Here is a 24,701-nt window from a genome sequence, read left to right as displayed (position 1 = left end):
TGGGGTTCAGGTGGCTGGCAGCTTCTGTGGTGCAGTTCTGGGGTTTGGGTGGCTGGCAGCTTCCGTGGTGCAGTTCTAGGGTTCAGGTGGTTGGCAGCTTCCGTGGTGCAGTTCTGGGGTTCGGGTGGCTGGCAGCGTGTCTGGTGCAGCTCCGGGGTTTGGGTGGCTGGCAGCGTGTCTGGTGCAGTTCTGGGGTTCGGGTGGCTGGCAGCGTGTCTGGTGCAGCTCCGGGGTTCGGGTGGCTGGCAGCATCCCTGGTGCAGTTCTGGGGTTCGGGTGGCTGGCAGCGTGTCTGGTGCAGTTCTGGGTTTTGGGTGGCTGGCAGCGTGTCTGGTGCAGTTCTGGGGTTCGGGTGGCTGGCAGCATGTCTGGTGCAGTTCTGGGGTTCGGGTGGCTGGCAGCGTGTCTGGTACAGTTCTGGGACCAGGATTTGGGTGTGTGCTGGGCTGTCCCTGGTGCAGTTAGTTCAAGGATCAGTTTTGGGTATGTGCTGTGCTGTCCAGCAGAGTGAGGGCAATTTCCCTTCCATCTAGGAAGGCCTTAGTTCCCTGATTTTTTTTTTTTTTTTTTTTTTTTTTTTTTTTTAGTAGGGATGGGGTTTCACTATGTTGGCCAGGATGGTCTCGATCTCTTGATCGAGATCCGCCTGCCTCAGTTTCCCAAAGTTCTGGGATTGATCTTTTTAAGCAACCGTTTCTGCTCTTGGGCAGGCACACTGTGGGCAGGGGGTTGGACAGGAGCTCCCCACTGCTTGGGGTGTGAGCAAGAGGGTCTGTGTGGCAGCAGGGGGTGCCTTTGTGAGCAGGCTCGGGGCTACACTAATGACTGGGAACCAATTTGGGTGGTTCTGTCCTCCCCAGAGCTTTGCCCAGCTGTAGGCCCCCTCCTCTAGGAAGCCCTCCAGTCTGGAAGCCGCATCCCTCCCCAGAGGACGCAGGCAGGCCTGCGTGAGCCTGCAGAAACCAGGCTGGAAGAGGTCGGAGGAGTTTATTAGGAATTTATTGCCAGTCTGTGTCTGGGCAGCGGTCACCAGACTTTGTCCTTCCTCTGGGGCAAGGGCTTTCTCCAGAGGAGCAGGAGGACAAGGGTGTTGACTGCAATCTGCACGTGGCCAAAGATGGGGACGCCAAAGCTGCGGTACAGGAGGCCACCGATGGTGGGTCCCAGGGTTCGGAGCAGCGGCTGCACAGAGGCGCAGAGGCCCAGCATGGTCCCTGGAGGGTGGGTCAGGGGAGTCAGGCCCTGGGCAGCTCCCTGGGCAGTGGCCCACCTCCTGGACACAGCCATGGCCTCCAACCTCACGGCACCGTCTGCACCTTCACAGTCTGGTGAAATACTCCCGAAAACAGCCCTCGGGCCTTTCTACCTGCTGGTTTCGATCCTCCCGTCCCCCACCCCCTGCCACCCACCCGGCCTCCGGAGCAAACGCAGCTCTCTCTACCCACTGTGCCTGTTCCCTGAGGACCACTCAGCCGTGCAGGAGGCAGCACAGGGCGCTTCCCAGGGCACTGGGCTGTCCCTTCCCTGCTCCAGAAAGTTTCTAAGTGCAGGAGGAGCCTGGGAACAGGGCCACAGGTCAGGGCAGCAGGCCCCGCCCTGCCAGGCCTGCCAACGGAGATGGCATCTGCGCCTGGGGCCCGGAACCTCCCGCCCAGGGTGTCAGGGCGGCTCTTTCCCAGGGTACACACCACCACCGAGGGCTGGTGATGAAGTCGGGAGGCTGAGCCCGGCCTGAGACACTGCTGGGGCTTGGGTTTAGAGTGGGCACGACGCCCCGGCCCCACAGCCCCTCCTGGCCATCAGCCCTTCCTCCAGCAGCCCCGTCCTGCAGAGCTCCTTCTATTCCATGGAACTCCCCCAATGGAGCCAGGGAGGGGCTTCGGGAGCCCACACAGGACCCCTCCACCTGCCCCTTCTGCAGCCCCAGCAAGACCGAGCCGTTTCCCAGGACCCTCGGATAGCCCCCACCTGCGCAGCAGCTAGCTCGGTCCCTGGCGCCCTGTCTCCACAGTGCTCTGGCCAGCTACCTCCAGCATGGACAGACATGTGACACTATCTGTGGCTGTTGTCAACGCTTGGGCAACATGGAGGGCAGCACTCACTAAGCAGGAGGATCCCCCAGGACTCCAGCTGGGAGGACTCTCTGCCTCTGGTCCCGTGCCCAGAGGGCCACTGGCTCCAGGGGCTTCAGAGCCCAGGGCTCCTGGAGTTGGAATTCTCCGGCCTGTCAGCTGTGATAAGAAGCTGGCTAGGCCCCACCTGGGCTCAGGGCCCAGCGTGGAGGACCGTTCACAGCAGCCTCTCCTGCAGACACAGGGTGCAGTTCCTGCCCCTTCTGTGGGCTTCCGGGCTGCTGCTGGGAACCAGGTGCTTGCTCCTTCCAGGCCGGCGGTGGTGTCCGGGCATGACGTGGCCCAGTGGCCTGGGCCCAGCCTCCTTCAGCATTCAGAGCCCTCTTCCTCAGCTCTCCAGGCCTTCCTCTCCTGTGCCCTCCTCCTGGCCTCTCCAAAGTTCGGCCCAACCTCCTCCAGGAAGCCCTCCTGGCTCAGCCTGCCCAGCCCCTGCACCATGAGGTCACAGTCCCGGAAGGCCTTGAAGGTTCCCAGGCAGCCCTGAGAAGAGGCCTACGCTTTGCAGCCCCCCGACATCTGCACCTCCAGACCTTGGGCTGCCACCTCCCAGACAGGCAGCTGGAAGGAGGGTCAGACTTGTGGCCTGAGTTTTCTGGCTCTGCTGCTGGGGAGGCCTGGAAGAACCTCCAGGCCTCCAAAGGACTCCCTGAGACCTGTGACCTCCGTCAGCGCCCAGGAGCCCCCTGCACTGGCCGGTGTGTGCCCATGTGCCTGGGGTGGGGCAGGAGCCTGGGCACTGTTGGGAACAGGGCATCCCCAGACTGCATGAGGGGCTTTCTTAGGCTTCAAGAAAGAAAGCTAGGTCCGAAGTGGGGGCGGGGAGGTCTATATCTGGCAGACCAGTGTCCCCCAGGTGGCCTAGGGACTTTCTGGATTTAATTAATGTTGTGCATTCATTCACTCACTCATTCATTCACTCATTCATTCAGGAAGTTCCTGAGCACTTGCGTGACCCCCCTGTGCTGGGGGAGGGCCCAGGAGTCGCTGGGGCTTCTGGGCCTGGCAGGCAAGGCCCTTAGGTGCTTCTCAGAGCCAAGCCAAATGCCACCTCTGGGCAGCCCCTCCCAGGCCCCCGGCCTGCCCCCAGCTGGGCTAGGTGTTGGGCAGGAGTCTCATGCATGCCCCAGGCCCCCCACCTTACCCATCCCACACAGATGGAAGGCCTCCACTCTCCCTACCCCACCCAACCCACACAGACCCCAGGCACCCAACCCACCCACTCCACACACCCCACACAGAGCCCAGACCCCCACCTCACTCACCCCACACAGACCCCAGCTTCCAACCCTACCCATCCCACACAGACCCCAGCCCACCCATCCCACCCACCCCACCCCACCCACCACACATGTACCCCAGCCCACCCACCCCACCCACCCCACATGGACCCTAGGCCCCTAGACCATCCCACCCCCACTGGGCTTTTCCTAGGGCTTCCTGGAGGAGGCTGTCCACCAGCTGGCGGCAGCTCACCCGTGTCCGAGCTGGAGACTGCCTTGGTCAGCATGCTGTCGGTGACCACGTTGAGGGTGCAGAGGCTCAACACCAGGCCGGGCACCAGGAGGCAGAAGTGGAAGACGCTGGACATCGAGGCCTGGGACGGGCAGGTGGGGGCCAAGCTGAGTGGGGCCAGGCTCCTCTCTAGGGTCTTACCGGTCCCTCTCCACCCTGGCTGCTGCCCCTGCTGAAGAGCTGGCCCTGGGTCGGGGTGGAGGGTGGAGGGGACCAGCAGGCTAAGCACAGATGGCATTGTCCAAAGTAGCCTTGCCCCAATGAGAGGGTCAGGGGAGTGGGCCAGAGCGGGGAGCCCTCACCATGGCCAGGCCCACCACGATGAAGACCAGCACGCTGGCACGGAGCAGCGCCTCCTCTGAGAAGTGGCTGCTCAGCCACCCGATGACCAGGCCCTGGGTCACCTAGACCAGACAGAGAGGGTATTAGTGAGGATGGGGGAGGCAAGGGAGGGGCACCTGGACCGTGGGCAGCCCCAACAGCAGGGGACCTCCAGACTGGCCTGTGGTGTCCCTCTCCAGAGAAGGCCTCTCAGCATCTGCAAGCCCCTGGGGTCTCTCCCCACCCCGCCAGCAGTGACTATGTCAGGACAGCTCTGAGGTCCCTGCAGAGACAGGGCTCCTCTCCACAAGGGAGGAAAGAAAGGCCCACACCAGGGACACCAGGGATGGACCTGGTGGGACAGGCTCAGCTGCAGGCTGCTCCCAGGGACAGACTCAGTGGGCCAGGCTTGGCAGTGGACAGCTCCCAGGCCAGGGCAAGGCTGCCTATCTGGCCATCTCAGCTCCTCCACCGAGCAGGGAGTGCTGGGCCAACGTGCCTGGAATGCAGGTGTGGCCCCGCTGGAGGTTCCCTGGGCTCAGTATCCACCTGCAGGGCAGGCCCAGCCCGCAGAACCTCTGGAGGGGACCAGCCACTCTCCCCACGTCCTGCCAGGCAAAGCAGAAGCTGCTTCCAACCCGAACCACAAATGGCTTAAAGATCTTACTTTCACACTTGCTTTATCTTAGGGTGTTTTGGGATTTTAAGTTTTTTAAAGGAGGAGCTGGCAAATTTCACTCCGTGCAATGCACCTAAGAGGAGCTCACAGCGCCAGACGCCTATGTGTGCTGTGTCTCCATTTGCCCATTAAGTCTATAAAAGCTTAAACTTAGGAGCCCTGCAGGCTTTGATCTGAATCTGGAGCTGAGCAGCCTGTCCCTGGCTGGACTTGGGGCTGGGCTACTCTGCGGGCCCCTCCTCCCCTCTCAGCCTCCTGTCCCGCTGCTCTGCCTGTCGGGGTCCCCAGGCCTCACCCTGCTCCTTCACCGGCCCTGGGCAGTTCACCAGCCCAGTTCCTGCGAGGGCGTCTCCATGGTATCGGTCACCACCCAGCTCTGTCTGTCTCAGGCAGGGTCCCCACTGCAGCCATGCCAGGCCCAAGTGCCCCCAACACAGGCCAGGGGCTGCCATTTCCATCCTGGCTGCAGGCTTCAGCCAGGGTCTGATGAGGGTCTTGCCTGTGGTGAGCTGGGCACGGCCTGTTTGGAAGGGGCCCCGTGGCGCCCGCCCCCCGCCGGCCCTCAGAGCAGAAGCCCTCGCTGCCCACAGTGGGGTCCAGCCCCTCCCAGGAGAGGCTATTTTAGCGCTAGTCTAGTCCTGGGCCCAGGGGCTGAAGAGCTGATGGCTTGGAGGTGCCCCAGGCTTCCAGAGAGGCCCAGAGCCCCGCCCCCACCCTGGCGAGTCCCAGAACAGTCCCTTCCTCCCTCTGGCTGTCAGGCAGCCATGCTGGGTGGCCGCACACCATCACCTGTCCCCACCACCCCAGGGTCTGGTCCAGATGCCCAGAGGAGCTGGTGGCGGAAGGGGCTCGCCCTGGCCCGGGAGTTGAGCAGTTCTGGGGGACAGGCAGACAGGACCCCTGCCGCATCAGAGCTGCCTGGGTTTCAGGGCAATCTACAATGACAGCCTGGCCTCTGAGCACTGGCATCTTGCTCCTGTGGAACCTCCACAGGGGCCTGCACTGGTCTAAGTGCTTTGCCATGTCAGGTCACCTCATCTGCCAAGGACCCTGCGAGGTGGCACTTTGGCCTCATGGGGTGAATTTGGAGCGTTTGGGAGACTTTCTCTGGTCACACAGCTGGTGGACAGGTGGGCTGCCACAGACCCCAGCCGGCTGCATCAGGGGCCCGAGTCCACTGTCCTCACAGTGCGCTCACCTCTGCAGTTGGCTCTTTCTCCCTGGCCTGGTTCCCTGTGGACCCTGACATGTGCCGGATGGGAGGCCGAGGGCTCCCCAGCCTCCACCAGGAGAAGCATCCACTCTCAGAGGCCTGCCCCACCGGAGACCCCCGCCGTGCCCCCAGCAGGCCCTGTGTGCCACTCACCATCTGGAGGAGCCCGAAGAAGGACATGAGGTAGCCAGCCTGGGCAGCCTCCAGCTGGAAGAAGTCCATGGAGATGATGGAGAACATGATCATGAAGAGCCCTGAGCCGGGGCAGGGGAGCAGGGGTGAGCACCATCGCGCCCTGGCCTTTGCCCATTTCCCTCCTGTCTCAGCAGCCGGACCAGTCAGGGGGTCTGGGCCCTGGCCGGTGCCTGGTTCAGGGAGGGGCCTGTGGTGCCAGCCAGGCCAGTGAGACCCTTCCCTGGAATTCTGCCGGATCCCTGGTGTGGAAGGTGGCTCCCAAGGGGTTGCTAAGCTCTGGACTGTGAGCAGGAAGGCGCTGGGATGGGGGGACCCAGGGCTGACCACGTGAGAGGATTTGGCCCCAAGACCCACCCTGGGCCTCTGTTATAAAAGCCCACGAAGTCACACCTGCAATCCTAGCACTTTGGGAGGCCGAGGAGGGAGGATTGGTTAAGCCCAGGAGTTTGAGACCAGCCTGGAAAACATAGTGAGACCCTGTCTCTACCAAAATTTAAATGAACTGAGGGTGGCGGCGCACACCTGTAGTCCCAGCTGCTCAGGAGGCTGAGACAGGAGGATCACTTGAACCTGGGAGGCGGAGGCTGCACTGAGCTGAGATCACGCCCTGTCCTCTAGCCTGGGCAGTGGCCTCAAAAAAAAGGCTCCTGTTCCTGAGGTTAGTGACTTGGGCTCTAGTTTTGAGAATCAAAAGAGGCTGCCTAGGTGTGCTGGGCGGGACAGAGGCTGGGGCGGTCAGAGTGTCGAGGGCCGTTCCCCACCCTGCTTCCTGGCATCCCAGTTAGAGAAGCCTGGACCGGGCTTCTGAGAGATGGCGCTGCCGTGGGCTTGTCCATGGCTCTCTGTTCTATCTGGTCCGTGACACCCCGGGGTCTGCTGCGGGGTCCCTGGGCCGGCGTGCTTCAGAAGGCGGTGCTGACACTCATACCTGCTTCCCTGCGTCTCAGGCTGTCCCGAGAGGACGTGGGGCCACAGGGTATGAGGCTGAGAGCTGAGGAGCGCGCTGCGGATCCCAGGGCAGGTCCCCACAGGCGGGGAGCCAGGCGCCCTGCCCTGGGATCTGCAGGCTCACGGTGTGGAGGGGCTGCAGGGAGGTGGGAAAGACCCCTTTCTGCCTTCCTCTCGCTCCCGCCTGTGCACGACCTCTGTGTGGACCTGCGGGACACAGGCCAGAGGAAGGGCTGGGCCCTGGCCGCAGCTGGAGCTCCGCCAGGCTCTGGCCGCAGCGGGTGGCAGTTGAGACTCACCTGAGGGAAAGGTGGAGGCCACCTTGACCAGAAAGATCCTTGGGACGTCTGGCAGCTGCAGCAGGCTGGCAATGGCCTTCAGGTCAAACACGCTGGCCCGGGGGCTGCCTGGCAGGGAGAGGCCAGTCAGGCCTGCGGAGACCATCGTCCCAATGCCCGCCCCTCGCCCGGCTGCAGGCCTTACTGCTCCCAGGCTCCTGTTCTGCCTGCCAGGGTGCATCTTTCTCCCCTGGCTTCAGTGCCGCTCGCTCGTGGGTGTGAGAGCTGTGATGCTCCCAGCCCCGAGGTGGGCACCACCACTCAGCACACTTCCACACATGCCTAGGGCCCCCCGAATCCCCAGAGGCACTCAGGAAAAACATCCTCTGTGCACGGAGCCCCTGAACAAGGGACCAGCAGCTGCTTCCTGTAAGGTCCTGGCCTGGGGCCTAGGGCAGAGCGTGACCTGGCCAGCAGCCCAGAGAAGACAATGGCAATGCCATGCCACTCTGTGCTCACAAGTCACCACCATGCCCTGGTCCACTGGACACCTCTGAGTGTGGTGCTGCGGGTCCCCCGCTGGGTTTATGAATTCCCCCTGCCCATTGCCCTGGGGGCTCCTGCCTCTCTGGCTCTGCTATGTCCTGCCACAGCCCTAGCTCCACCCAGCCCTTCCTCTGGACCTTCTGGGTTAATTCCATCACAGCCCTCTATCCCAGGATGGCCCCAGGTGGGTTCCTCCATCCCAGGCTGGGCTGTTAGTCCCTAGGCACAGAGGCACGGGCCCTGCCATGTGCCCCATGTGCAGAGGCCAGGCTCAGCAGGGGGCCACCCTTGAGGGGACTTCCTCTGGGGAGCCCTGGCCTCCTCTCCTGGGATCCGCCTGACTATCCTCTGCCCTCCACCAATCAGTGCGCCTCAGGGAGCATCCTCGTGTCTCCCTGGATATCTGGAGCCTCGGGAGCCTTGCTGGCCCACCCATCGTGGTGGGGGTCCCTCCTGGTCCTCCCCAGCCCTCTCTGGGCCTCCCCTCCTAGCGCCTCCTCATCTGGGTCTCCCCGCCTGTCTGACCCTCACTTACACCTTTTCACGACCACACCTCACTTGGCTCCTATGAAGTCGGCAGCTGGGAGGGGTTCAAGGAAGGCAGGAGGGTGCGAGCAGCCCCCAGATTCCCCCTCCTGCCCCGTGCCCCTTGGCTGGAGCACACGGGCCTAGCCAATGCCTCCCATTGCCCCAGCATCCAGGCAGGCTGTACCTGGTGGGGCTTACCTGGTGGTGGAGCTTGGGCATCTGTTCTGGCCCCTTTGGTGCTGGTGGGGATGCAGGTGAAGCTGAGGACAGCTCCCAGGAGGGTGGCCAGGGCAGCCAGGATGGCTGGGCACTGAATCCTGCGGGCAACAGCATCGGCTGCACAGGGCGAGGGTCCCAGGGCCCAGGTGCCCGCCTCCTCCCCCGACCTGCGCCTCCAACGGCTGAAAGCGGTTCAAGCCTGACCTCTCACGTCCCCACAGTTTATGACCTAAAGACTGGGGACCAGGACCCTCAGAGAACATTTACTCAGTGATGGATGAAGGAACCGGTGAAGCATTCACCATCCATGGCCCTCGCCATGGCACCCAGGCCCTGGCAGCCCCTGTGGGTGCCAGGTGTGGCAGCCAGGCTGGTGGGCGCCTGGGGTAGGCGGCGCATCCTCCCAGGAACAGCAGCTCCCACACTGGTCAATGTCAGGAGAGGCTCCAAAGGGCAAGCCTGGAGTGCGTGTCCCTGGGAGGGGCTCTCCGAGACCTGGGCGCCCGTGCTGTGTTATGGGGATGGTCATGCTGCCTTCCCAGTGGGGGCAAGGGCAGGCCTGGCACTTAGTGGACCCTCAGAAATTGCCTCCCCTCCTGGCAGGACCCCTCCCCACTTTCTAGAGTGGGTGCAGCATGCTGGGCTTGAAGAGGGCTTTGGGCCAGGGTTCATTCCAGAGACTCGCAAAGCCCCGGATCTGCCCCTCAGGCTGCTCTGCCACCTTCCCACCTGCCGGGCCACCACCAAGGCCTGTGACTCTGGCTCTCCTGTCAGCTTCTCTGCCATGAGTCCCCACCTGGAAACTCAGCCTGGGATTCCCCTGGAAGGAACCAGCAGGACTTGTCACCTGGAAATACAGGCGCCTGGAGTGGGCTGTTCTGTCACCATTGCCTCCTGGGGGCTGAGCCAGCCACCTCCCCTCAGGGAGAGGCAGGAGGACACTGGGGGCTTCCCACTGAGCCTGGCTGTAAGGCCTCCAGGCCTGACCACCACAGCTTCCCTCGCAGCAGCTGAGCAAACTCCTAAACAGTCTGCAAGGACCCTTCTTGGTGAGGCCCCAGCCCTCCTTCCCATACAGCATGCCATCTGAGAAAGACTCACTTTACCAGCTGCTAGACTCTGGTCCCTGAGGCAGGTGGGCTGAGGTTGGACCCTGCACTGAGACCACAGTGATCATTAGATGATGGGGCAAACATGTGAGCTGTTCACGCAGACAGCACAGGTCCTGCCCCGACCTCAGCAGAGCCCCCAAGTCCACCCTTGTCAGGGCCTCAGGGCGCAGACATGAGTAGGAGTCAGGGTTCTGGAAGGGGCCCTTGCACCTGAAAACACGGCCAGCCACAGACCAGTGTGTCCCCACCAAGTTCAAAGAAAGACCTTTTCTCCACCCCTCCTCACCACAGCCACATCGCACACACACACACGCACACACGTGCACACACGCTCATGCACACGTACACATACACACGCACACACATGCACACACGTGCACACACACGCACATACGCACACGCACACACACGTGCAAACTTGTATACATGCACTTACATGTACCCATTTGCCAGAGCAAGGAAGGGACGTGGTGCCGCACTGACTAGGACAGCCAGTGGGCCACCTCTGGGTACAGAGTCTGGGCATTGGCCAGCTCTCATTTCTCAGGCAGGACCCCTGAGCTCACATGGGTGGGGGTGGGGGTGCCAGCACACATCCATCCCGCCCAGCACCCGTGGCCCCAGGGTGCCAGACACGGGCTTTCTGGCCGCTGGGTTTCCACAGCATTGGGCCCTTCCTTTGGGAAAATGTCAGGGAAAGGACAGGGCTGGGCACTGGCCCCACAGCTTGTCCCTGCAGCCAGCAGGCACGGATGTGTGGTGTGGGAGGGACGCCTGGCTCCTGTGGCCAGCACCAGAGAGAAGGACCCTCTCTTTGGGACCCTGGCCTCAGAGGCCTGCATGTCACAGCTCACGGTCTGGCTGGGCAGGGGCAAAACCTGCCTTCTTTGCCAGATGCCCCAGAAGTGCACAGGAACAGAGGCGCCACTTCAATGGCTATTTTGGGAGGCTGGTGACAAGGAAGGCGTGGTGGCAGAGAGCCAGGCCCTCGAGTGGTGGCGGGAGAACCCAAGGCCAGTGCTGCTGTGGGCAACAGGGGAGCCTGGGACTGGGGAGCCCTGGAGGGCCCCAGAAGGGAGTCAGGGCCCGCAACTGTGCCAGTGGCCACGGATGGCTGCTGGGGGAGACTTGGGCTGTCCTTCCCCAGTCAGGGCTCTCTCCCGCTCCCCCCACATGAACTGCCAAGAGTGGGAAGGACATCGGGCACTCCGGCCTCAGCCCCGGGGCCTCTGCACACCTCCCCGGCCCCCACAGCCTGGCCATCCCCCAGGACCATTGAATCAAGGTTCCATTCGCACAGTGCAGTCAGCCCCTTCCGCTCAGCACCCCCAACCTCACCCTGACCTGCCCAGATGCAGGGGCACGCTGGCTTCCAGGGGCGCACCCGACACTTTTATCAATGGAGCCACTACCAGGAAGGTGGGGACAGCTTAACTGGTCTTTGTCCCCTCCCCCTCAGCTCACCTGCTGGGCGACCTCATTTCCTCTTATGCAAATGAGAGCGGGGCTGGCAGCCGCCCTGCCGCTCACCCCCTGTCCTGGGGCCCCTCTGGACATGCAGGACCCAGCCAGCCTGCATGCTGCCCACCGACCGCAGCCCACACCTGAGGCTGCCCAGACAGCAGTGAGTGGAGCTGCCTTTCAGCCATGTCTCCAGGAACTTCTGCTGGTCTCGCTCCTGTACAGTCTCCAGTGACAAACCTCATCTAGCCTCACTTTGCTCTGAGGCTCCGAGAGGTGACAGCAGGTGCCCAGGTCATACCGCTGCCGGGAGCGAACCCACAGGAGGGGCCAAGGTTGTGTCAGCTGGGACCTAGCTTCATGGGACCCCTAGGTCACAAGAGGATGAGGCAGGGGACGCCCAGAGCATCCCTGACATCCAGCCCAGGGCTGGGAGAAGTCACCCCTGCCTGCCCCACGACGCTGTAGTTAGAACCATGTCTGAAAACAAGAATCTTGCAGGGACATGCTGAGCTCAGCTGCCTTCTGGCTTCCAGGGTGCCCCAGAAGATTCTAGAGGCCGCTTTGGCCTGACACCTCCCAGCCCTCGTGTCTCCCAGTACTTGGTCCCCACTCCCCAAACACACAGCCCTCCAGCCAAGCCACAAGCTCCTCCTTCCCCAAATGGGCTCTGGGACTGCAGTGACTCAGGGCCAGCAGGAGGCCTGGCCAGCTCAGCCCGATGCTCCCCAGGCTGTTCTGAGGGACAGCAGGGCTGGGACCATCTCAGCGGGGCCTGCTCCCTCCCTGCCGGGGAAAGAACAGAAAGAGCCAGAGTGTCCTGGGCCCTGGGAAGCACTCGGACAAGGCAGCGGCTGAGTGCCTCTCTGGCCCTGGGGGCTCCTGCCTCTTTGGCTCTTCTATGTCCCTCCACAGCCCTAGCTCCACCCAACTGGGGTGGGGGCAGGCCCGGGTCCCCCACATCCTGCTGCCCTCTCCACTGCCTGCCAGCCCCTGCCTCTCCTGCACAGCAGGTGCCCTGTTACAGATACCCCTGTACCCTTCAGCCTCTGCTCAGCACTCAGGGTGCCCCAGGTCATGTGGGGCGCTGCTCCCCTCCCTTCCCACCTCGTCCTGCTTCTCTGAGCTCCAGCGCCCCTGGCTCCTTGTTTCTTCTTGGCTGGGTACTGGTACCCCCATGGCATGGGCATTGCCCTGGTGGCCGCCTGTCTACCCGGAGAAGGCAAACCCTGCAGGGTTCCCCGCTGTTTGACGCAGGGAGGACTCGATGGCTCTCGCCATCCTTCCCCAGGCTGTGAGGGTCTGGGCTCAGAACATGAGTCACAGAGCCACCCCCCGCCCAGCGTGTGCCTGGTGACTCAGTTCTCGGGTCCCTCCCTAGGCCAGCCTGGTCTTTCAGCCCTGGGCTCCAGAGGCTGGGCCCAAACCAGTTATACAAGTGCCCGCCCCCACAGCTTGTGGGTGCCAAGTCCACTTCCTCCTCCCACCTGCTGTCCAGGTGGGTGCGGACGAGACAGGACTGGGGCCTTTCAGGTGAATGGGCTACACAGGTGGGTGGGCAGGGAGGAAGACCCCATGTATGCCGTGCCTTGGTTTCCATCAAGGAAGGGCAGGAAGGCTGTGAGGAGGGGGCGTTCACAGCTGCACCAGGCTCCTGCCCCTGGCTAGGCCAGGAGCCAGAGCTGGCTGGGGGCTGCCAGGATGAGGAGGCCAGGGGGCTGGCCCTTGCCATGGGGCACCAGGCCTTGTAGTCTGGCTGGCACTGGCCTCACTGCCTTCGGTGAGCCACTGAAGAGGAGGTGTGGGCCTCCCTCTCCCCATCTGGGTTGGACAAAGGCAGAGTTCCAGCCACAAGGTCACCCCCACAGCCCTCCCACCACCACTCTGGGCAGCCAGCTTTCCCACAAGGCCCATGCAGTGCCCTGTGTCTTCGGTGTGGTGAGGATCCTGAGGGAGTCCCACACCGCCTGAGCCTTGGACAGGGACTGGGAGCTCTATGGAGGTAGTCTCACCATCTCCCGGGCCTCAGTTTCCCCACCCATCAAAGGAACTGTCCCAGCTGGCCTGGTGATGAAATGTCAAGGTTGTAAAGTGCCTCAGATCCTGGGATGAATGAGGCAGGGAAGTGGATGGAATGCGCTGGCAGGTGTGGGTAGGGGAGAGGCTGTCTTGGCGGCTGGAGGGAGGGAGAGGGATGTGAGTGGTGCTCTCGGTCAGCAGTGGGGACAGGAGGGACCCGTGGCCTGGGAGGCGGGCCTGCAGGAGGCGAGCGTGCTGAGCCGCTCTAGCGTGCTGGCCCTGGCTCACTGCGAGAACCAGCTGGGACCCTCCAAGCATCCCTGTGGGAGAGTGAGGGCGGGGGAGGGCCCATTTCCTAGGTGAGGACGGGAAGAAGACAGCAACAGGTGGCTGGGCCCCGAGCTGGCAGAGTCCCCGGGGTGGGCAGCACCATGGGAGAACAGCTGCCCAGCTCAGCCACCTGCTGGGGCCCAGCGCTCCTTCCTGTGCCCTCCTCACACCCCCTCACCCCAGCCGCCCTCGAGACACAGGCCCTGGGTGGTCCGGGCTCCCCATGCCTCACATGGGGAGCCACCCTCCTGGCCTCAGGGGGAGCCATTGCTGCTATCCCGCCACTGCTGCCCACACAGGTGTCCTGGGCCCCATCCTCCAGGGACGCCCCACCAGCCATGTGCTCAGCTCCCACGTCAGCCCTTCCCTTTCCCTGGGGCGCCTCCTCAGGGCTCCTCCCACCCTGAGCAAAGCCCCCCAGGACCCTCCTATGCCCTGTTTATAGCTCAACTCCCGGACCCTTCTCCTGTCTCCTTGTTTCCCTGGACCTGTCTATTGCACGAGGCTCCTGCGGCTGGCACCGGCACCTGGGAATGGCTGCCCTGCTGCAGACACTGGGCCACTATGCCTTCCTGGGCCACCAGCAGTAGAGGCCTGGGTCCCTGCCCCCCAAGGACCCCTCAGCCCTTGACTCCCAGAACGTGCTCCCTCCTCATCCTCCCTGTGCTCCCTCCTCACCTCCCAGCCCCAAAACACGAGAGCTCAGTGAGTAGCTCCGGGCCTTCCACACCTGAAGACGCGCCCCATTTCTCTCCCTTATTTGGGTGCCTACTCAGCAGCTCCCTTGAGCGCCCAACAAGCACCCTGTATAGGCCTGAACAAGACCCAAATCCCGGTGGCGCCCCAGGCTGCTCAGGCCTCTGCACAAGGATGCCAGGCTCCCGGGAGCAGCCCCAGGGGCAGGCATGGCCTTAGCATTGCCATCTTGAGTTCACCCCCACATCCCGCCCATTGGCAAAGCCAAGCCAGAATCCGCCCTCTGCCCTCTCCCACCATGGTCACCTCTGGTCTGGCCACCATCCTCCCCCACCTCGGCTGGCACAGTGGCTGCCCTACCGGTCTCCCTGCAGGGGCGTCCACCCCCCATCTCACCCCTGCTGTGCCACCCAGGGTGCCCCGGCCTGGCGCCTGCCCCTCCTCCCTCCCTCCAGCCACATGGCCTCCTGGCTTCCACACCCAGGTCTCTGCACCGTGGCTTCTTCGCCTCTCCCACCCGCTTCAGGGCTCGACTCAGATGGCACCTACTCAGACAGTCCCTAGTGACCCCGTCCACTGAACCTCTAGTTCTGCTTTGTGACTTTCTGCTCCAGGTAGCTCAGCTCCCTAGTGACCCCGTCCACTGAACCTCTAGTTCTGCTTTGTGACTTTCTGCTCCAGGTAGCTCAGCTCCCTAGTGACCCCGTCCACTGAACCTCTAGTTCTGCTTTGTGACTTTCTGCTCCAGGTAGCTCAGCTCCCTAGTGACCCCGTCCACTGAACCTCTAGTTCTGCTTTGTGACTTTCTGCTCCAGGTAGCTCAGCTGACGTTACAGGAATTCGTATCACACTCATTTCAGCCCAGGGACTCAGCCTGTGCTGTTTGCCATCGTGTTCTAGAACAGAGTCCTGGGGGCACCAATTAGGCGTTCAGAAAACATCCGTGAGCAGACAAGCTGCTCACCCCACCCCGCCCTCCCGCTCACAGCATCAGTCCGAAGCCCAGCCTCTGATGAAAATGCTGGAAGAATGCTCAGGGCCTCAAGCAAGGCCCCCAGTGCAGCCCTAGAGACCTCCAGAGGAGGCGTGCTAACAAGGCCGCTGTGCCCTCCCAGCGCTGGGGCTGCGCCAGCACCCAGCTGCCTCCACCATTGTTGGGTTTTGCCTCGAGGTCCTGGGGAGCCCAGGCTGCAGCCCCTAGGCGGTGCCTGGCCTGGGAACTGCCATCAGCTCATCCAGGGCTGGAGAGCCTGGTGTCCACATACGTGCTGGCCTCATGCCGAGGGGCACCCCCAGTGTGTGGGGGGTTCAGATGCCAGGAAGGCTCCACGCCAGATGGAGACTTAGAGAAACTCACAGGCCAGCAGAGGGTGGGGGTCAGGGCCTGGGAAGACCCTGGTCGTAGAATACAAAGCTGGGGGGAGGGGCACAGCTGTGACTTCATCTACCCTCCCAGGACCATGCGCCTCCTATCAGGATTTACATTTCAGAGCTGAGGAAACTGAGTCAGAGCTGAGTCAGGAAGAGCTGACAGCAGGAGACAGCAGATCCATGGATCCTCCTGCCAGAGTCCAGGGGCAGCCCCCCTCCCTGGGGCACCCTCTCAAGTGCAGCCACCCTCGCAGCCTCCAGAAACAGCTGGCAAGGGACTGTCAGGAGGTGAGTGGGAAGCCCGCTGCCTCCCCATGCCCGTGCTCCCCCCGGCCTCCTGGCCACTGACCACTCTGGCTACCGTCCAACAGCTCAGCCCGGCTGCCGTAGCATCCCAGTCCCCAGCAGGAGGCTGCTGGAGGCTTCCCTCTCCTCAGGGCCTCAGTTTCCCCAGTGTCCCAGTGAGGCTGTGCACGGACAGCTTCAGTGGCGCCCCGGACAGCATAGGATACCACGCAGACCCACTGAGGGCCAGCCCGGGAGGTCAGGCCTAGGCCTTGCACGGGGCCAGGCATCCCTGCAGCCATGCCATGTGGCCACCTGCACCCCCGGTTCCCAGCCCAGCCTGCCAGACGAGCAAAAGGGGAAACCGAGGTTGAGAGGGGGCCAAGGGCTTCCTGACCCCGAAGCCTCCACCGGGGCCCCTCCACTCACCCATACGCAGAGATCAGGGTCCCACCCAGCAGGGAGCCGAGGATGACGCCAACGCCGAAGCAGAGGCCGAGCCGGCCCAGGGCCTCAGGCCGTTCCTCGGGTGCCAACAGGTCGGTGATGACCATCTGGGCAACTGGGGAGGGGACGGGGGGCTGAGTGGTGAAAGGCCCTCGCTAGGCCCCTCACCACGACCCACCTCCCTCAACCCCTTCCACCCCCACCTGCCCCTCCACAAGCCACGCCCACGTAGCCCCCCAGCCCTGTCCAGCCCTTAGGGCCAGACCCCACCCGCACGCCGACCTCCCTAGCAGTGGCCTGGTCCTCCCAGGTTGCCCCCGCCCCAGCCCCACCTGGCCCCCAGGCCTACCTGGCATCGTGTGCATGAGTGCTCCGGGCAGTCGAGAGGCGAAGAGCAGGTAGACCCCAGGCAAGGCTGGGTTGGAGGCGGCTACCAGGAGCAGGTAGAGCACCAAGGCCGCCAGGAAGGAGAGGGTGAGCGCCGCCCGGGCCCCATGCTGGTCTGCGAACCTGGGGGCCGAAGGGTGGATCAGACCCTCATGGAGGCAGTCAGGGTCCCCCTTCCCCTCGCCCAGGGGCTCACCAGGGAGGCGGGAGTGCAGATGGGGATGAATGGCCTGAGCACCTGGGTGGCTGCTGGGAGGCCCCCCTCCTCTCAGGGCCTCAGTTTCCCCAGCGTCCCAGTGGGGCTGTGTGCAGACAGCTTCACTGAGCTGGGAGACTGACTGACGGGAAAGACCAACTCCGTGTAAAAATAAATGATGGAATCCTGGCGGGGTGTTGTGGCTCACGCCTGTAATCCCAGCACTTTGGGAGGCCCAGGTGGGTAGATAACCTGAGGTCAGCAGTTCGAGACCAGCCTGGCCAACATGGTGAAACCCTGTCTCTGCAAAAATTAGCCAGGCATGGTGGTGGGTGCCTGTAATCTCACCTACTTGGGAGGCTGAGTCAGGAGAGTCGCTTGAACCCGGGAGGCAGAGGTTGCAGTGAGCTGAGATCACACCACTGCACCACTGCACTCCAGCTGGGTGACAAGAGGGAAACTCCATCTCAGAAAAGAAAAGAAAAACGAAAAGAAAATAAAAGTCAGAATCGCAGGTGACCAAGGGACGGGCCTGCGTTTTACAGACGGTGTTTCCCAACTCCTTTCTCCCTCCTGATCCGGGCCAGCGGAAGCCGTCCCAGAGCGGCTGCTGGTCTGCGGCCTATGGAGCCGCCTCATTTCTACCTAAGAGGTTGCTCTGTCCCTTGCTGCTCTGTCCCATGTGGCTTGTGGGAGGATGTCCTTGTCCTGCCCAGAGCTTAGCGTTCCCATAGCACTGAGACCCGGGGTGTGTGGGGCCCCCAGAGTCCCTCCTGCCTGGCCCTGGCAGGCCTATGGGTTGAGTGGTTACAGCCGTGAGGTTTCACCAATCACACTCTCTCTGGCTATGGCCAGGATTAGTGGAAAGTGTGGGGTGGGACACCCAGAGAACCTACCAGGGGCCAAAGCTCTTCGGCACTCCCGTCAGGCTGTGACACAGGAGTGCCATTATCCCAGTGGGGTCTGGTGTGGGGTCGGGGAGCCTGGCTGGTCCCGGCCATGGCGTCTGAGAGGACCTCGGTCATTGTGGGGACAGCCCCCTGCACACACACACTGTACCTGCCAAACACCGGCCCACACAGCAGCTGTAGCACCCCGAAGATGGTTTGCAGGTAACCGAAGGCAATAGAATCCAGGCCCAGATTCCGAGACAGGTACTGAAACACAGGAGGGAGCCTATGGGGAGGGGCTGGGAAAGACCACAGGACCTGGAATCTGGGGTCCCCGGATGGGCAGTGGAGGGAGGAGGGAACTGACGGTGTGCCTATGGGGAGGGGCTGGGAAAGACTGCAGGACCTGGAATTTGGGGTCCCCGGATGGGCAGTGGGGGGAGGAAACTGAGGGCCTGGGCTCTGTTGACTACACAGTGTGAACGTCGAGGGGCCCTTCCCCGAGGGACCCTACTTCTTCTCTCCTAGGCGGGAGCCCGCGGTGGCCTCTAGGGTCCTTCCCCTCTGCGGGGTACACCTCAGAGAGGCACCTGACGCCCACCATTTTGTCTTCATTCATTCAAAACTTTGTAGGGAAGCCAGCAGCACTGTCCTGGCCAGCAATAGATTGTCCCAAAGCCCCCGAGTGACCTCCAGGACGTGGCCCATTGCCCAGCAGGACACTGTCTGCTCTGCGAGGCCCCAGCCCTCAGCCCCTCAGGAGGGGTAGGCTCGTGACAGCATCCCTCCCCGGGACACCCCTCCTATCACTGTCCCCATTCTCTGTGACTTCGGTGCCCTCACAGCCGCTCCTCCCCCGGCCTGCCTCTGAGTTCCTGACCCTCCTTCCTGTGATGTCACTATGGGTTAATTGTGCACTCCCAAATTCATATGTCTTAACCCCCAGAACCTCAGAATTCGACTCTCTAAGGAAATAGAAGTCTTCCAGAGTTAATAGGTTACAGCAAGGACATGACGGAGGGCCCTGATCTAACGTGACCGGTGTCCTCAGTGGAAGGGGAATTGGGGACACAGACACACTCTGAGAGATGACGTTGGGAAAGCCCATGGGGAGACGGGGTGATGAGGCCACAAGCCAAGGGATGTCTGGGCTCCCAGGGGCAGGAAGAGGTGGGCGGGACCCTCCCCTGTGGGTTTCAGAGGGAGCTTTGACCTCAGACTTCTGGCCCCCTGAACCGTGAGACAAGTTTCCGTGGCTCCAAGCCCCCCGGCTTTGGATGCTTTGTTACGGCAGCCCCAGATGCTAGTACACTGCCCCCCTTATACGCTGGACCTTTCCCTAAGCTCAGTCTTGGGGTCCCACTACCCTTCTCTCCTCTGTCCCCCTTGGTCCACACAGATTCTCTCCAGTGCCCTTCAGTCCCAAGAGCAGTCAGCAACCCCTCCCTCCCCCAACCCCAGGCTCCTTCCTTCAGCTCCACCCCTGCTCCCTCCAGGCTGGGGAAGCCCCCCATCTGCCAGGTCGCTTCTGTGTGTGAGCTTCACCTGACAATCCTCCCACATTCCCCTAGGAAACCTCTGCCTCCTCCATCCCTCCCTTCCCCCCCTCGCTGCTAATGGGAGGGTGCTGGGCTCCTCATCCCATGCCTGCCCACCTGTCCCGGCCTTCCACGTCATCCTGCCCGAGTCACATCCTGCCTTTTCCTCCCAGTGGTCCTCTGTCCCGGTTTCTCTGCACAGTCCCCTTCTGGGAGGGGTTGCCCACTGGAGCAATCACACCCCTGTTACTTCTCCTGCCTTTTCTTGACCCTCCCTACAGCGACTCCCACATATTCCCTGGCAGAGCTCTGAGCAGCTGCCGCCCTGCAGCCCCCTCTCATTCCATCTCCTTCTCTCCCAGCCCTGGGAGCAGGCCCCTGCCTCCCACTGCCTCCCCCTCCCCGAAGTCCCCGCTGACCTACGCTGCTGCCTCCAGTGGCCTGCTCTGGCACACCTCCCACTGCAGTGACAACCGTCTTGGTGGCTTCCTCCCTCCTCCCCGATGGTCTGCTGCTCTGAGTTGTGCTGGGTCCCCTGCCCCACCTCGGCCACCACTGCCAGTTCCCCTGGCTCATCCGACCTCAGTCTCCCTGCCCTCCGGGGGGCCCACCCACGACCACCTCCAAGCTGCAGGGTCCCGGAGCCTCTGTGCTGAACTGCCTTGTGTCAGCTTCGTTCGGCCCTCCACTACAATCGTCTGACTCAACCCATCCCCAGCTGGGCTCCCGCCTTTCCCCAAAGACTGCCTCTCCTCCTGTCCATGTCTCCTTCCTGGGTACTCAAGCCCAAATCTTCAGGGCTCCCGAGCCCGCTTCCTCTCACACCCCTTGCAATCCCTCGACCACACCTGCCAACTCCAGCCACCTCTCACCTCCCCGCAGCCATCCCCAGCCGAGTCCTTTGAGCAGCAGGTGGAGTGTGGTCCCATTCTGGCCTCAGCCTGTCCACTCCAGCCACTCTGGCCGCCCCACTGCCCCGGGCCTCTCTTGCTTCCTTCAAGCCCTGCTCCAAGGTTGCCTTCTCCATGGGGACAACCCCACCCCCTTCCCACTGCAGTCCCTGTGGGTTTGCTGTTGATTGTCATCTTGCTCAGCACCAGGGTGTGGGTGGCTGGGGACTCTACACTCTGTAGTATTGCAGGCTCTGACATCAGGGTCAGCTCCTGGGCACCCAGTGCGAGTTACTGAATGAATACACGCCCCTCCCTGTGAGCATGGGTGGCAGGCCGAAGCCACTCCACCTGTGCTCTGTGCCCGGCTGGTGGAAGGGCTGTGAATTCTCACTCTTGCCCACACCACCCGACAGGTAGGGACTGTTATGACGCATTTTATGATGAGAAAACCAGGGCTCCCGCCCAGCCTTCCTCACTGCTAAGGAGGAGATTCAGGGCCTGACCCAGGCCATTTAGCGGGTGTGGGCTGGGCTCCGAGGCACGGCGGAGAGGGATCCTTATGCTCATTATTGGGCTGGAAGCCTCTGCCAGGCCCGGAATGGTGCCAAGGCCCATCCCCACTCCCACCCAGATGCCCAGGTCCAGGCTCTGAGGGCTCAGAGGAGGAGGGCCGGGCTTCCCAGAAGCAAACATCGAAAGGCCTTAGGTTGGCCCCGACTCTGCCTTCGCTTCTTGGCAATGTGAGACTTTGTTCCCAAGCCTCTCCAAACTCGGTGAAGATGACTTAATGATTGCCATCACAGCTTCAGAGCCACATATTGTGCCGCAGGCCGCTGAATGATACACCAGACTAACATGAATTTGCCGATGAAATGTTTCCGCCTGTGGCAACAGAGATAATGAAGTAAAACACTGCATTCTCTCTCCTTCACGAAAACGCTGGAGATCAGTTTGCCACCACAGACCACTTAGCAGACAAGGACCCAGGAGGATGGAGGGGACAGACCTGAGCTGGCGGCGGGGCAGGGAGAGCCTCTCCAAGGGATGACCTGCCAGAGTCCAGACAGGATTGAACAGCCCTTGGGGCAGGAACTCCAGAGGGCAAAGGCTGCTGGTGAGAGGCAGGAGGAGCTATCTGCTAGCAGGGCTATGGGAGGTGCTGCCCCAGGAGCGAAGTGGGGGGGCTCCCCACGGCTTCTCCCGGGGGCTGGGACTGCAGCCAGAATGCAGGATGTGCTGACTGACAGGGGTCCAGAGGCAGAGGCCTGGGTCCCTTAACTTACTCAGCTTAAGTGTGGCATGGGGTCCCAACATGGGGAGGGGGGGCCGTGGCAGCTTGAAGCCCCCACTCTGCCACAGCCCAGATGGAAGGTAGGAGGAACAGCGGGGCAGCCTTGGCTGGGGCTGCAGGGGCTGGGGCATGTTACTCACTGGCAGGATGGAGAACTGCATGAAGAGGCAGGTAAACTCGATGGTGGCCAGCACATAGGTGAACAGGATGGCCAAGGGCCGGTCCAGAGCGCCCATCCTGCTGTGGGACTCGCCCTGGTCCCTGGGAGCCCAAGCTCCTTGCATCCTGGGCAGGCGCCGCAGTAAGACCCAGGAGAGATCCGAGCAGGAGGCTGACGGAGCAGGGGCCAAAAGTCCAGTCGATCTGGGCGGGGGTGCTGAGTCACTGGGTCCCAGGCAGCACCAGCCTGGCCTTGCCTGCAAGAGAGGATCCCCGCAGCGGGGCTCTCTTGCCACCTGGACCTTAGAGGACCCGTCAGGTGGCCCCTCTTCTCTACTTTGGACAACTGCTGGTCTCCAGGCACAGAGCCTCCATGGGAGGGGAGGCAGGGACACACTGCTCCACCTACCCCTGCAGGTGGGCCAGCCTCAGTGCCCAGCTCAGTGCCCGGCTCAGTGCCCGGATGCCTGACACAGGAAGGCGCCATGCCCCACTTGTAGAGGGAGGCAGAGGCTCGGAGGGATGGCTGTGTGCAGCTCCAAACATCAGTGCCTTCTGCGGCCAGAAGATTGATTTGGGTCCCTGTGCCTGGGGGGCCTCCTTAGGCCTACAGTGGCCCTGTCCCCAACGCAGCTCTCAGGGAAGGCGTACCTTCCTCTGTGGCCAGCAGCCAGAGCTCCAAGGGGCTTCTGGATTGGTCTTGGAGTGCGTAGGGGAGACAGCTCAGCCTTGCAGGCTCCCCGGGCCAGGCAGCTCGGCCTCACCTCCCACAGCAGGGTGCTGTCTGTCCCGCCCTTCCCCTCCCGGCCTCCAACTGGTGGGTGCTGGATTCTGAGGCTGCCGAAGCCTTCCCCAAAATCTGCCACATTAACACCTGACTGCACATCTGGGCCGGTGGGGCAGGACGGGGAGACCCACTGAGGGCCCTGGAGCAGCGGTCCCGGGGCTCGGGAACGCTGTGGGGAGCAGGGCAGCCCCAGCAGGAGCGTCAGGGGCACCTCACTGGGCAGAGGAGCGGCGCTGCGCCGGAGTTCGGGGTTCAGGGCTCAGGGGCCGCCCTCGCCGGGGTGTGCTTGGGTACCTGCCTTCGCAGGGGTGGGCCTGGGCACGGGTGGCGGTGGGGTGAGCGCTCCTGGGTGACCTGGGCACCGGTCCTTCCGCGTAGAGCCCGGCCCCGGCCCCGCCCCCGCGGGGGCTGACCTGGGACAGGCACCGCCCCTCTGGGGGCCGAGTTCCCGCGCTCGCCGTTCGCCACTGCGCGTTCCGGGAGCGCCCTCGCCGCGGCCTCTGCGCTCTCGTTGGCCGAGCCCGCCCCGCCCCCCGAAGGACCCGCTCCTTCCCCGCCCACCCGTGGGCCCGCCCCATGCCTGGCTCCGCCCGCCCCAGCCCTCTCCAGCGTGGATCCTGCCCGGTGCCCTCTGGAGGCGGACCCTGACCCTCAGGTAGCACAGGGGTTCACTCCGGACCCCAGGAGAGGCAATGTGGGGCTAGAGACAGCTCTGGGCCCCTCCTCACTTCACTCCCCAGACCTGGAGGCTGCTGGCAGCAGCTGAGAGCCCGCTTTCCCCAGGGCACCTTGCCTGCCGCTTCCCCAACCCTTGCAGGGGTCAGCAGAGAGGCAGGCACACAGGGACACGGGCCTCATGCTGCTCCCCACCGCTGGAGCCGCTGGAATCTGGGTGGACGCTCCCAAATCTCCGTTCTTGACATCTGTGCGCACACACACCGCGCTGAGCACACTTGGCTAGGGCCCTGCCCTGGCCTGGGCACCATTCTCCAGCCTCTGACTGTCACTAAGTAAGGACGCCTGCCCCACCCACCTGCCCAGGCAAGGGCGGGCACAGGCCCAAATGTCAAAGCCAGTGTCGCCCTGCCTTGTGTCAAGCGTAGCTCAACCGAGCAGAAAACTGCAGGGGGTGGAGGGTCCTGGGACAGGGTGGGGCGGACATCGCAGAGGCGAGGAACAGCCGTCCAAAGTCCTGGTGGGTAGGGGCAAGGCTGGCTGGCTGTTTCATTTGAAGTCGTCGTGGGAGAGGGTCAGACTGCCCTTGGTTCAGCAACTCAGTTGTGTTGGGGATCAGAAAACACCCCAACACGAAGCCTCAGAAGCAGCTTCGGAAGCAAGAGTTTTCCTCTGACCTTCCGCTGTGCTGTCGCTGAGGCCACTCTTCCCCAAAGCTGGCCATAGAAACTACAATCCCTTTTCCCCAAGGCAGGCCAGAGAAATCTGAACCCCGGCTCCGTTCCCACAGCCAGACATCAAACCTAAAAATATTGCTCTAACTTTCCCTCCACCTCTCTATTTAAAAACTGGTCTTAAATAAATGATGTGACCTGCCTTATTTGACCATAGGGCATAAGACTCCATTCCAGGTGGGTCCTGTCCCACGCCCAGAAGGAAGGACTGCTGCTCAGAAAGTTCATGAACTCGAGCGACAGCCCTTGCTGCATTTCAGCTCACGGTCCAGTAGCATTAGGGCAGTAGGGTCAGCGCAGTAGGGTTATCACAGTAGGGTCAGCGCAGTAGGGTCAGCGCAGTGGGGTCAGTGCAGTGGGGTCAGCGCAGTAGGGTCAGTGCAGTAGAGTTATTGCAGTAGGGTCAGGGCAGTGCGGTCAGGGCAGTGCGGTCAGGGCAGTGGGGTCAGCGCAGTGGGGTCAGTGCAGTGGGGTCAGTGCAGTGGGGTCAGCGCAGTGGGGTCAGCGCAGTAGGGTCAGTGCAGTAGAGTTATTGCAGTAGGGTCAGGGCAGTAGGGTCAGGGCAGTAGGGTCAGGGCAGTAGGGTCAGGGCAGTAGGGTCAGGGCAGTGTGGTCAGTGCAGTAAGGTCAGGGCAGTAGGGTCAGGGCGGTAGGGTCAGGGCGGTAAGGTCAGCGCAGTGGGGTCAGGGCAGTGTGGTCAGGGCAGTGGGGTCAGGGCAGTAGGGTAGGGCAGTGGGGTCAGGGCGGTAGGGTCAGGGCAGTGCGGTCAGGGCAGTGGGGTCAGGGCAGTGGGGTCTGGGCAGTGGGGTCAGGGCAGTGGGGTCTGGGCAGCGGGGTCAGGGCAGCGGGGTCAGGGCAG

General features: G+C 62.8%; 2 protein-coding genes and 1 long non-coding RNA gene across 6 annotated transcripts in view; 2 read left to right on the top strand and 1 right to left on the bottom strand.

Moving 5' to 3' along the window:
• The window catches only part of NAP1L4 (nucleosome assembly protein 1 like 4), a 65,850-nt gene extending 64,248 nt beyond the window's left edge, over positions 1-1,602 (top strand). For both annotated transcript variants that reach the window (XR_005196759.1, XR_005196758.1), the window contains one exon: positions 1,586-1,602. The gene's annotated coding sequence lies outside the window, so the exon portion shown is untranslated. The remainder of the gene's footprint in view (positions 1-1,585) is intronic.
• Positions 978-22,826, bottom strand: SLC22A18 (solute carrier family 22 member 18). 3 transcript variants are annotated; one of them, XM_017507726.2, is made up of 11 exons: positions 22,728-22,826; positions 21,628-21,903; positions 17,935-18,032; positions 16,642-16,802; positions 16,275-16,407; positions 8,551-8,669; positions 7,300-7,407; positions 6,011-6,111; positions 3,947-4,048; positions 3,606-3,726; positions 978-1,214 (listed from the first exon to the last, which is right to left on the bottom strand). In XM_017507726.2, the coding sequence occupies exons 2-11, from the start codon at positions 21,769-21,771 to the stop codon at positions 1,027-1,029; spliced, it is 1,275 nt and encodes a 424-aa protein (XP_017363215.1). In that variant the 5' UTR covers positions 21,772-21,903; positions 22,728-22,826; the 3' UTR covers positions 978-1,026. The 3 variants fall into 3 exon arrangements, with proteins under 3 accessions (XP_017363215.1, XP_017363214.1, XP_017363216.1); XM_017507725.2 differs by lacking the exon at positions 22,728-22,826 and adding an exon at positions 22,298-22,363; XM_017507727.1 differs by lacking the exons at positions 21,628-21,903; positions 22,728-22,826 and adding an exon at positions 20,998-21,152.
• LOC108288742 lies at positions 12,632-16,372 on the top strand. The gene is made up of 3 exons (XR_001818819.2): positions 12,632-12,677; positions 15,680-15,848; positions 16,285-16,372. It is a non-coding gene; the product is annotated as an uncharacterized LOC108288742 (long non-coding RNA).
• Positions 22,827-24,701: the final 1,875 nt, after the last annotated feature.

This window comes from Cebus imitator, unplaced genomic scaffold, assembly GCF_001604975.1.
Source record: "Cebus imitator isolate Cc_AM_T3 unplaced genomic scaffold, Cebus_imitator-1.0 Scaffold384, whole genome shotgun sequence".
NCBI lineage: Eukaryota > Metazoa > Chordata > Mammalia > Primates > Cebidae > Cebus > Cebus imitator.
This window is presented reverse-complemented; position numbering and strand designations above follow the sequence as displayed.

Excerpts from the sequence above, each read along its gene's own strand:
- SLC22A18 (XM_017507726.2), bottom strand. The coding sequence starts at position 21,771 with ATGCAAGGAGCTTGGGCTCCCAGGGACCAGGGCGAGTCCCACAGCAGG. Across the intron at positions 3,727-3,946 it reads TCGTGGTGGGCCTGGCCATG|GCCTCGATGTCCAGCGTCTT; the intron begins GTGAGGGCTCCC and ends TGCCCGTCCCAG. Across the intron at positions 1,215-3,605 it reads AGTCTCCAGCTCGGACACGG|GGACCATGCTGGGCCTCTGC; the intron begins GTGAGCTGCCGC and ends CCCACCCTCCAG.